The 12,648-nt window shown below is 35.6% G+C and overlaps 1 protein-coding gene across 1 annotated transcript; it reads left to right on the plus strand.

Annotated features, from left to right (window-relative positions):
- The first annotated feature begins 8,042 nt into the window (after positions 1–8,042).
- AMIGO2 (adhesion molecule with Ig like domain 2) lies at positions 8,043–12,023 on the plus strand. Its single transcript, XM_072401435.1, has 3 exons — positions 8,043–8,329; positions 8,530–10,205; positions 11,753–12,023. The coding sequence occupies exons 2-3, from the start codon at positions 8,649–8,651 to the stop codon at positions 11,792–11,794; spliced, it is 1,599 nt and encodes a 532-aa protein (XP_072257536.1). The 5' UTR covers positions 8,043–8,329; positions 8,530–8,648; the 3' UTR covers positions 11,795–12,023.
- Positions 12,024–12,648: the final 625 nt, after the last annotated feature.

The following is a 12,648-nucleotide window of genomic DNA, read 5'->3' on the forward strand; positions in this document are numbered from 1 at the left end:
ATAATATTAAAGACAAATAAAACCCCTGTTATGCTTGTTTGTAATACTTGCTGAGTCACTGCCCTGAAACAAGTATGCAGAATAAATTCTGATTTTCTTTTGCTATCACTGTCTACATGCTCATTGCAAGTGATTCAGAAAGACATGAGATCAGAAACCAGCACCCACTAGCATTTTCAGAATCAGATCATCAAGAGCATTCTTCATGTGTTTTCTGCAACTTACATCTATCAAAAGAAGAATTGATGTAGCATACCCCAGAGGATGTTGTGTCAGGTGTTTTAGGGGCCATGAATCACTTGTTCCAGAGACATTTACTTTGAAAGGTAAAGCCATTTCTTATCTCCCTGTAACATTAGGTATGCTCAGCTTTGAGAATAACAAACAATTTTTTTAGCCCACCAACTTCTGATACATCCTATGGATACAGCTTTCACATAGATAAGATTTTAGTCTTTATTTTGCCTTTATTTTTTTTTTTATTGTATCTTTACTATGCAATTATAACCTTTTTTTTTAGATAAGTCACTTGACAATATGATTTCTTGTTATAGTTGTTAGGCATTACTCAGTACCTGGTTGATACTGTGTTTCATTTACAATTGTTCTTGTATTCTGCTTTTCCTATTTTATAATTCCAAAGAGAGAAGTTGCTCCAGCTAAGCAAGTCTGTTCATGCCCAAAGAAAACAGGTTGTTGTTTCAAATTTCTTTTATTTTTTTTTTTTTATATATGTTTTTTTTTTACCAATAAGTTTACCTATTTCCTAAATCTAAAACATTTACACAATATGTAAAACTACCTAATACTGGCCCCTTTATTTTAATCTAGGCTTACTGCCTAGGTCAAAACCTTTACTGCTGTCTAAAGGATATTATTGCCCCCAGTAGATGCAAAATGACCCTCAGGATTCTCAACCCACATACCAAACACACAAGTGTTTTGTTTTAACATTAAAGGACGCTAATTGAAATACCAGTCCCCACATATTCACGTATTCATTTTTTACTATATACTCACAAGGGAAATAACATGAAGGCTTAATATCATATACCTACACCGTTCTCAGTATTCAGGTAGAATATTGTCCTGGACTGTTCTGCAAGGTATATAAACTTTGCCAGTTTTGATCAGTCTTATATAGAAGCCTAGTTTACACAATGCCATAAATGCGTATATAGAATTGACATAGTCTTCATTCCCCAACAGGCAATGTCCCTTCTGCAGTCAAATAAACTCACCTGCCTAACCACAATTTTGTATCTGCATTTGCCTCTCCTCACCTAATTGTGGGCACCACTACCTTTTCCAGGTCCTCTTCCAGGTTTGGGATCTTCAGCCATCTCAATTGGCCAGGAAGGAATGAGCAGTTAATTAATTCCTGGCAACCAGCTCAGAGCTCAGTGTACATTAAATATACATTACAGAAACGCAAGTAACAGGCATTTTCCCTTCTGCAATAAATACGTTTCCTGCTTACAAAATTAAATTTTTTACATTTTGCTCTCTTTAAGCAACTAAAATCATGGCAATTATTTCCTGTTATACACAGGCAATTGTTTCATTTTGTTGCAAAAAACTTTGCGTGTTTCCATATTGTGACTGTTCACCAAGCAAAATCATGATGATAATTTCCAGTTACACATAACTGGCAACAGAAGGCATTTGCTAAAACTAGCTGGTGTCCCTATAGAATGTTTATTATCTGGCTAGGACTGCTGAGGGGAGCCACACGGTAATGGCTGTTCCCACCACCAGTCTGAACATAGCCTAAGGCACTGTTGCTTCTGGTCGCTGGGCTTACAAGAGTTGGAGTGCAATTTAGTGTTGGTATTTCTCTCCTGCTCTTATCTTTGGTGGATAAAAGGCTGTACATAAGCACATGCAAAGAACAATATCCCTGCTTCTGTTTTATTTACAATGAACTATGTGAATACAGTGACTATAGTCAAGCTATGCATCTCTCTTGCTGCTTGTTGAATGTTTCCCTACCAATAATCAGAATACCTGTCTTGGGGGGGTCTCTGATCTAAGTAAGGTCACAGTGTGGAAAACGGCATAGTAGTTCAATATTATGACCTCTACCTGATTTTTATGGACACAGTTTTCAGGGCTTAAGTCATCCTAAATATTTAGATCCAAAAAGATGCCCATCAAAATCATCTAAAATACAAACAACATCAGTTTAGTAACAAACTAAAACAATATGGAGTATATTTATAAAGCAGTGCATTTGATATTCACTAAAACATTCCCTGAGAATCAATTACTGCCATTGAAACACCTGGACCTGGAAAATTCTACACTGGGGAATGTTTCAGTGAATGTCTGTGTCTATGGGCCTGATTTATTAAAGCTCTCTAAGCTGGGGAGGATACACTTTTATCAGTGAAAATGGGTGATCCAGCAGAATTCCCCAGAATTCAAAACATTTGCATAGCTAACATTTAATGACTTTAAAAAAACATTTCAGGTTTGCTGGATCGCCCAGCTTCACTAATTAAAGTGTATCCTCTCCAGCCTTGCAGGGCTTTAAATAATCGTGTCCTATGTGTTCACTGTTTTTCTAATAAAACAAAACACATTCATTTTTGTCGCCTTCATTGTAAAACTATGTTTTTGCTATAATTATTATAACTTTATGATGCTATCATCCTTACTGTGGGTTTTTTAGATCCATCATTCTGCTAAAAAAAGTATTCATGTTCCCAACATGAAAAAAATGCGTTCACAGAAAAAATATGAAAATAAACTACCTAAGGGTACAGTGACTATTTTTTGTTACTAAAAAATGCAGCAAATAAATGTTTCATTGAGTTGATCATCTTTTTCTAGTCGCAGTTCACAAGTGTAGGTAGTAAAGGTGATAAAGAAAGATCAGTAGTAAACTTTAAATATAACTTCAGTTTGGGAACCCTTCTTAATAGTTTGCTGACCAAACATGGCAAAATCTTTTGTGGCTACATACCACCAATGTTAAGGGTTCAGTTTATCTCTGAAGACTATTGACAACTCTTTAATTGAAATGTGTTGTGCTAAGCTGGCTGCTTCATTATATTACATAATAAATGTGTAAAAAATACCGGTGCCACACTGCGAAAGAAAATATTTGACATGGGGTTGGCTCTAATTTCCACCACTTCTCCACCTTCTTCTTCCACCACATCTAAAGAATCTGTATAATGAAATATAGATGACTGGTATATTCATTCCAGCTCAGAGGAACCACTTTGTAGTCTGTACAATATCTGGATGCAATTGTTTGCTGTCTCTTTGTATAGTGTAATTTATTTTGTCTGCAGCTCCAGATGTTTGCTTTGTATGAGATTATTAATCCGTGCTTGCAATCATCTGGAAGAAAAACTGAACCCTGCCTCTTGTATCAGAATTCAGCAATCAAGTGCTTTGTACTCTTTTATTTTCTATCCCCTTCTGACTAGATGTAAGGCCAGGCGTCTTTTTCAAGCTGTACTGAAATGTGTCTTCTTGTAACAGAAATTCAATGCTTGTCATAGCATGTAGACACAATCAAGAAATTCAGCAGATTACTCTTAGTCAATTTGCTATGTATACATATAAATATAGTTCTGTTGTTAGCATTGACTGTATTCCTCAGAAGGTACTGACATATCTAATCAAACCATCAAAGGATATATTTAACATAATATATGCAAACTTTATTCAGTTTCATTTACATGCAAGCTTTAAAAATCTGACTATTTTGTCAGCAATCGTGTTTTACTAATAAGCAATTAGTGCTTGACTAAGTTTAACAAACTTTACATAACAGTGTTGTTAAACCCTCCAGGTGTAATGTAGCAACATAACCCAGACTTAAACTTAATTGCCATACATTTTTATTCTCTTGCTTGCTTTGTAATCAAATAGAGCACCTTGCTTTTTTTGTTTTTGTTTTTACCTGTAGAGTGGCTACATTGCCTTGCAAGGTTTCCCTGGAGGCCTAATGTAGCCAATCCAGATGAATGAGCATATTCCTGGCTGGGACTAAAAAGAATGTGCAGGCAACACAGAAAGATTATTTTTTAGGCAACCCCAAAGCCCTTCCTACCAGCTCTTCGACTTGACTCTGGCTCTAAATATTTTACATACTACCACATGACTGATAAATAGTGTTCACACTATGCACAGTCCCAGATGGGAAGTTAATGGATGTGCTGCAGAGATGTTCTCAGCAATGACGTTTCCTAAGGGTTAAACTACTGTCCAATGCCAAATGTAGGTAAGTAACTTTAATTGTTAATTTTAATTAAAGCTAGTGAAATGGAGCTAAAATGAATAAAGTACATATGCACGATGTGTTTAATTCTACTTTAAAACCTGACATTCAAATCGTGATCTCCTTCAGAAAATGGTAGTTGCATGGAAATATATGGTCTAAGTCAAAATACCTATACAGATAAGGAAAGGATACAAGTTAGTGAGCTTTGTTTCTCCCAGTCAGTAAATTAAAGTTGAACTGTGGGTACAAAATCTTTAATTGAAATGTATACTTTAATAACCCCAAAGGATATGATTTTTCCCCGTGTACACCAAATGCATTTGTTAACCAAGTTATTACCTATCAATAGTAGTGGTGACATCATCCCTGTTTTAAACATATCCTGTGTAGAAAGTAGAGCTGCAGGAGAAACCCAGTAGGTGGATACAAGTACAGCAACCCTGCACAAGGTGTTGTACCTATGTGATATAAACCATATATATATATATATATATATATATATATATATATAGGGACTAAAGAGATAAATAAAAGTAGACAGACGGTGCAAAGCATTATTAAAATGTTGCCATTTCAATCATTTCAATCTAGCTGGCTAAGTGATCTTATTAAAAACTGCATCTTACATTTTAATACAAGCATTTGTCTTAGTCCTATATATTTGCAAATATTCAGAATCAGTAAATATTCAGTGAATATATAACACTATTTGGATGAATCATGTTGTGCCATATTGAACATATAAAGTATGGGCCTCTATTAATCTAAGATTGCTAAGGATACGTACACAGAACAGATTTTGAACACTGTACACACAGCATTGGTGATTGATGATTGACATTAGGTAACCGCTGTACACCCAAGGCGAACAGGCCCCTTCGTCTCAGGCAATGAATACACAGATCAACAAAAAATTTTTTTTGTTTCACTTGCCATAGATTTTTTAATATATTTAGTGTATTTCAGGTCTGCTGAATCCAGAAATGACATCCGTTTTATTGAATTGGCTCTAGTTCTTGTGATACAGGAATTGGTATAGATGATTTTACCAACAACATATGTTAACACAGCATATTATTATCAATCTTTATTTACACCAATGTTTTGCATTTTATATATTAAATGTAGCATTATTTCCATGAAACTTTCATTTGCCTTTTTTATTCATACATTTTCTTTTTTTTACAGAAATATGAGTTCTTCAAGTTGTTTAAATGACCCAAATGTATTTTGCTACATTTGTGGTAAATATTCCTTAAAAAAAGGGAAGAGACATTACATAATTCATGAAACAAGCATATCTTGTATACTGTTGGTATTAAACTGGGGGACCAAGATAAGTATTGGGCTCCCCATATGGTATGTAAAACTTGTGTAGAGTGTCTACGTCAGTGGAAAAATGGAAAACTGAAAAGTTTGAAATTTGGTGGTATGGCGAGAGCCCAAAAATCATCCTAATGATTGTGTTTTTTTGTGCTGTGAATGTAAAAGATTTAAGTCGTTACAAGAAAAACAAATGGGAGTACCCTGATTTGGAATCAGCAACGACCTGTGCTGCATGGTGCTGATGTTCTCACTATACCAGTGTTCAGTACACTCCCTGATATTCCTGTATCCGACATGGAGGATATACAGGGTTTGGAGTGTAATCCAGGAGTTAGCAGTGGAAGTGAATATGAAGGAAGTGTTTCATGAAACCAGCAGTTCTCCCAAGAAGAGCTCAATGATTTAATACGTGACCTAAGTCTGTCAAAACAAGAATATGAACTTTTAGCATCCAGGCTAAAAGCTTCTGTCTGGCACAGCTGTCATGGTTGTCAAGACCTTCTTGGGTAACCATAAAGCCCAAAATATGAAAAACTGGTACAAAACTTGCTCCTAAACTTTAAAAATTTAGGTGCTACTATGAGCAAAAAGATATACTATCTCCAAAAATGTCCAGAAAACCTTGTCGATTTCAGTGAGGAACAAGGGTAGAGGTTCCATCAAGATATAAAGGTGATAGAAGAAAGGTATCAGGGCAGATGGGATAGACACATGATGGCAGACTACTGCTGGAGCCTTCAACGTGATTGTCCTGATCATCAGCATAAAATGAAATCATACAAACTGTGTTTTTCAATGACTTCTTTGTGATTAGTTCTGTAAATATACTGTAAATAGAATTTGTTGACAATAAGTATTTCAAAAATGTAATTTTGTATACGTAGGCATATCTAGTTTTTTTTGCTTAATTTTCATGTTTCATTAGTTTTCTGAGGTTATTATTGAGGGCATTATTTCACAAACTAGAGCCAATCCAGCAAACCCAATACCATAATTGGAATCTGTGCATCAAACATAACCTAAAATAACTTTAATCTGTTTGGCAAGAAAATGTTTGTTGACCAGTGATATCTGTCATGTGTACATTGCCTTTGTCAAAGCTAGAGCATTCTAATTAGTAAATATTCTGCTCCTTGCTGATTACCGAGTTCTAGCTGTGACTTGGCAATAGGTTTTTAAACTTCTTCAGAGAGACCACTGCTTCAAAAGGGGGAGTCCATCTTTGCAACATGCTGACAGAGTAAAGTCTTTTCTGCTGGGCTACTTTCTATACAAATATGAAAGATCATTTCCAATACATAATGCCCCTGACCATTAAGCTAATACAATCATATAAACCAGCCTGTTTTCCAGCCATCAATTGAAGACAACCCATTCACCCAACCAAATAAGCTGATCACAGGGAGATGTGCACCCAGGAATATTATACCAACCAAACTGACACTGAGCAGGTGATCTGCGGATGGCACATGGATTTACAGAGAACTAAAACGTATGGTAAACGGGTTTAAAAAGGCGATCCATCCTAATTTATAATGTACTCTTTACAAAAGTCCTTTGTGAGGTTTTCATTGTACTTTAATTAGCTGCATGCCTGATTTAGGTCAATAACTTAGAAAATATTATAGCCAAAGACAGCCAAGCAAATATTTTTTTTTTTTTAATCAATTGGCTTTAGACTAAATCGATCCTATTCGGTGTTCTTTACTTTTCCATACCAACTGGTTGCAAATCCCAGTGCTGGAAAAAAGGAAGGAATGGTAATTACTGTCACCTGAACCGCACAGAAAGTATGCTTATTCTAAGCATGTGTGCCGCTAATATTGTACTGGCTGAACATTATTCTAACACTATAGCAAGTAATCAATAGTAATGTATTATTAAACTGATTATAAATGTATATTTTACTACAGTGGCCAATTTATTAAAGGGAAAAAAACCCTCATATATATATACGTATACTTCAGGATTGGAGTGGAAGGCTCTATTTTGATGTGCAATTAGCTGTGTGTTTGTACCTCTCCAGGGTAATAGATCTGGTATGTGCTGTTGCTATGTAGTCAGAGATTTTCAGACGCTCTTGATACAGTCACCAAGTGACAAAAAAGAAAAGGTATTTTTTTAACTGAGTTTTTATGACTATGACAAATGCTTCTTTAAATATTGCAAATGTTTTCCCCTTCAGGTGGGTAACAAAAAAGAAGCTGTGATTGGTGATAATGGAAAATGCCTTTTCGTTATCCTGCAATAGCAGCAAGGCTCTTCACGCTTGGAGGGGCTGAAGTCTGAACAATACATCCCTTGGGTAACTGAAATGGAATTTGCTCACAATATGCAAACATTTTAGGTGAACAGAATGAAGAAAGAGTGGGATACACAGAACATCATAGGTTTTTGCTGGAGAAGGGAGGGGGGATGGGATCCAATGCCTGTAGACATAGGCAGCAGCAGCAGCATCTGTGCCTGTCTGTGCCCTCATCAGTGAGCTTTGTATATTTCTCTAGGCTGACTGCAGCCAATCACAGCACACAGGTGAACAGAGGCTGGGCAAGGCTCAGCTCACATATATGCTTCTCTTGTAGGCAGCAGCCTTGTTCAGACAGGATAATACAGCACACAGCTAACAAACCTGTTCTTTTCTGCCTCTGAAACTTCCCTGCTGTCAGAATACACTGTGGCGATGAAGAAGACAAAGAAAGGTCAGGAAGGAGGACTTCTTTGTCCACATGCAAACAACAGCTAGTGAATGTCATGAAATAACAGGTAATTAGCTTTTCATATGTATCCATATATCTTCTTTGACTATTACAAGCAAGTGTTTACAAGCAACAATTCTCCTTATCGCAAACTTTTTTGCATGCTTGTTTTGTTATTGTGTTAACTTTCTTACTATAATTTTATTAATTTATGTTGTATTAAAGTGTGTTATTTCTAGAATTCTAAATTCATTCTTTTTATTTTAGCGGTCAGGTGAATGCAGCCCCATGAAGAACATTTGTGGCAAAATGTTCCTTTAAGATACCTCCAGGAATGAGTACAGGTTTTGTGATCTTCATTGAGTACCTTCTGAAAAGAATAAGCCATGATGTTTTTCTTTTATCCTTTCTTGTCGTTGGAATTTGGGAATGTTCTCACAAAATGGAAAAGCATCTCCTATATGTTTTTGCTGTGCATCATCGGTAATGTTGGTGGTGCATCTCCTGGGGTGTGTCCTCAAGGTTGCATCTGTGCCAGTGATATTGTAAGCTGCACTAATAAGAGTTTATCTGTAGTGCCCAGGACAGTTTTTAAATTCATTCAAAAGCTGGATTTAAGCTACAACAAGATAAGTTTTCTGGATCCAGACTGGTTTCCGATATTGTTTGAGAAACTGCACACTTTGATACTTAACCATAACACTATAAACAGCATCTCTAGTGGTAGTTTTTCTACCATCCCAAATGTGAGGTATCTTGACTTATCCTCCAATAATCTAAGGACGCTTAGCAATCCAGTTTTTCAAGAACTTAAAATGTTAGAAGTTCTACTTCTTTACAATAATCAGTTAACCCATATTGATTCCGGGGCATTTGGAGGCCTCCACAAGTTGCAGAAATTGTATCTGAGCTATAATGCACTTACACATTTCCCACTGGACTTGTATTCTGGCAGAAGTAAGCTCACAGAACTTGAATTGTTGGACATATCTCATAATAACTTCCAAGCTGTGCCTGTTCAACAAATAAGCTTAATTTCAGCAAGGCAACTTAGTGGCATTTATCTTCATGAAAACCCTTTTTTATGTGACTGCAATCTAAACGCAATGCTAAACTTCTGGTACCATAGACAGTTTGGTCCAGTTGTGGACTTTAAAACCTATTATGCCTGTACAATACCGTCTGAGCGAAAAAAAATTCCTCTTCTCCAAGAGAGTTTTCTTAACTGTTCTGAGAGTACTGCAAATGGATCATTTCATGCATTTGGTCTGTTGTATGAAGCTCAGCTTGGGGAAAGACTGCTGGTACATTGTGACAGCAAGATCATTGATTCCAACACCCAGTTTATGTGGATAAGCCCCGATGACCGAATACTAGAACCAGAAACCACGGTTGACCACTTTCGAGTGTTTCACAACGGAAGTCTTGAAATTGAAGATGCTCAAATTGTGGACTCTGGAATTTATTCGTGCATCGCAATAAATAAAGTAAGACTGATTAATGAAACCATAGATATCAGAATAACAGTAGGCAATTTTACAAGCCACAAGTCTCATGCACATGAGGCGTTCAACACTGCCTTTACTACACTTGCTGCTTGTGTAGTCAGCATAGTTTTGGTCCTTCTCTACCTTTATCTCACACCCTGCCGATGCTGGTGTAGATCAAAGAAACACAAGAGAAAACAAAACCAAAACAGTGCCCACTCCTCTGTCATAAGTGCCACGCCGTCCCATGAAACCCATGCTGAAAGGAAGTCCAGCACTGGAAAACGGGTTGTATTTTTGGAACCTGTCAAGGAAGCAATGACAGGTCAAAATGGAAAAGTCAGACTGATTACTAATGACAATCTCACAGCAGAAAGCATCCTAAAGAACAGCAGATCAAAGTCTGACTCAGATTCTGTCAACTCCGTTTTTTCAGATGCTCCTTTCATTCCTCCGGTATAATACCTAGCCTTTTCTTTCCTATTTACACAGGCAACAGTTAATCTACACCTTTGGCATAAAAAAGTATCAGTGACTTTGAACACATTCAGCTTGTGTAAACCAATGCCTTTGTGAATCAAATATTTAATAAGGGGAAATGAATGTACTTCACTAGCTACAAGCACATACAGAAACCCAATGAATTATTCAGGAATTACCTTTAAATGGTTATTTATATTGTATACATGTCTCTGTTTACTAGGAATTCTTCTGTTTTAGGAAGACCAGTATGTATTTTTAAGCTCTGGGATTAGTTGTACGTTTACAGGACTTGTGTTGATGACAGTCGTCCTCTGCCCCTATTGTTGAATCAGTGCAGCCTTATGCATTACTTTAAAATATGCCAGAAATGTAGATATGGGGAATAATGTAACAAAGTGAAATATCAGAGAAAACAAATTCTAGTAAATGCCTTTATTTTTGCAGGGCCAGTAAGTTAAAAGATAAAAGGGAGAAGGTTAACTCCATCATACCATTCATATATTCAATAAACCTTATTTGAAAAAGCTTGTTATTTTTTTATAAATACACATGAAAGGGAATGCCACTGAGGCTTAATAGGGCAATGCTAACGATAATTATGTGTAATAACTCTGAGCAACCAGATTCCACCTCTTCAGAAGACTCAATGGTTGTTATAGGTAACTACACACTACATGTTGCTCCATGCCTTAATACATACAGTAAGCCTGCTTCTCTTTTGTTACAATCAGTCAGGTTGCTAAGGATTTTTTTATTCATTTTTCTATTTTACATTCCAGAACATTTAGAAAGGTCTTTGCTGTGCAAAGAGATTAACTCAAAATAAATATTAGTATTGGCAAACTTCATGTTGATAATTTTAATAGAGTACAGTGGATGATCACTTTAAAATGTTAGGATTGAGATGTAACAAAGTATTATCTATAGTAATTATAAAATGCTTATGCAGATTATTTACAATAGAATTGCAGTTAATGTAGATTTTGTTTCATGTTCTTTTTCTTTATTTTGCATTTGAAGTTTCATATTATTTTAACATTGTTTGAAATGTCAGGATCTAGTCATACTTGATTGTTTTTGCACTGATTTACCAAGATAACCAAAAATGCATTGGTAGCTAGGTTGTAAATGGTTAAACATAGAAAAAAAAACATGGAATATTTATTTAAATGGGTGGCCAATATATATATACATATAACAGTTGGTTAGAGCTCAGTGTTTGGTAGAGGATTAGTATCTGCAGTACCTTCAGTACATTCCGTATTACCTATAGAATAGGTTTACTAAGTTTCAGTGATATACTGTGCTAGCAACAATGTAATAGCCATAGCTGCTTACATATGGTAAATTATTATTAGATATATGTGTGTTAGGAAGGCATAAAGTATATGACGGATAGTGTTTCCCATTTCAAAATGTTCTAATATTATAATATGTGCTTTTTCATCATCATAGATGCATATTTCACTTTGAAAAATGTATGCATATATTTATACAATTCCATTTTTTCTCCTTCTTAGTCTTTGATGTATGTAAGGGTCAGCGTCATCACATCACAGTGATAAACAAAACAAGAATCTGGCAAGGTGAAAGCAAGAGATATCTTAATTGTCTGCTTATTGAAAACATTTAATTACAATACGTTTTCCTTCGTGCTCATCATTTTCCTGTTGTTATGACTCTGCATTAACTTCTGCTGTAAGAATATTACTATTCATTTGACCTTTATATGTTTCCATGTATGCTGCCTAGTTGTTTGCATTAAAGCCACGACTTAAACAACAGCGAAAAGTTTAGCATGTCTTTTTTAGTTTAGTGCCATGAATGTAATTTATTTTTTTTAAGGTAAATACAAATGAAAATAAAATAAATCCCTGTTCACCTTGTTTTTTATATTCCTGCTAAAATCATAGGCATTACAGATAATAATGATAATGTTGTTCGGAGACCAACACCCATTGAGAGTGACAAAGTACACCTATAACCATAATATAATTTATGATCTAAGTTTCATGTTCCTGTTTCCTGTCACTTGTAGGGTACAGTTGGTGTTTGTACATTCTGTGCTTTATTCTTATCATGTTAAGCCGTGCTGTGGAGAGAGCTTGAGCACTAGGTAATATGATTTGGTATACGCCCTACTTACTGTGTCAGATTGAAAACTGAGAGCAGAGCATTGCCAGCACACCGTACACTAAGAGCTAGGCATAAACACTGAGCTCGGGGATAATACTGAGGAAGAAATTATAATAATGAATTATTTACTAATCCAAAGTATTTGTTTTTAGAAGCAAAAGCTTAATAATTATGGTTTATTGTTTTCATGCCATTATACTGTCTTGTCTTTTATTGGAAGTTCTATAAATATGACCGGTTTCCATACACATGTAAAACACACACCAGTGTTATAAAATAT

The sequence above is a fragment of the Pyxicephalus adspersus genome, chromosome 2, assembly GCF_032062135.1.
Source record: "Pyxicephalus adspersus chromosome 2, UCB_Pads_2.0, whole genome shotgun sequence".
In the NCBI taxonomy this organism is placed as follows: Eukaryota; Metazoa; Chordata; class Amphibia; order Anura; family Pyxicephalidae; genus Pyxicephalus; species Pyxicephalus adspersus.

Bases quoted from the DNA above. Each gene is read 5' to 3' on its own strand.
- AMIGO2 (XM_072401435.1), top strand. From the start codon at position 8,649: ATGATGTTTTTCTTTTATCCTTTCTTGTCGTTGGAATTTGGGAATGTT. The intron at 10,206-11,752 runs GTATAATACCTA...TCTCCTTCTTAG, and splicing joins ATGCTCCTTTCATTCCTCCG to TCTTTGATGTATGTAAGGGT.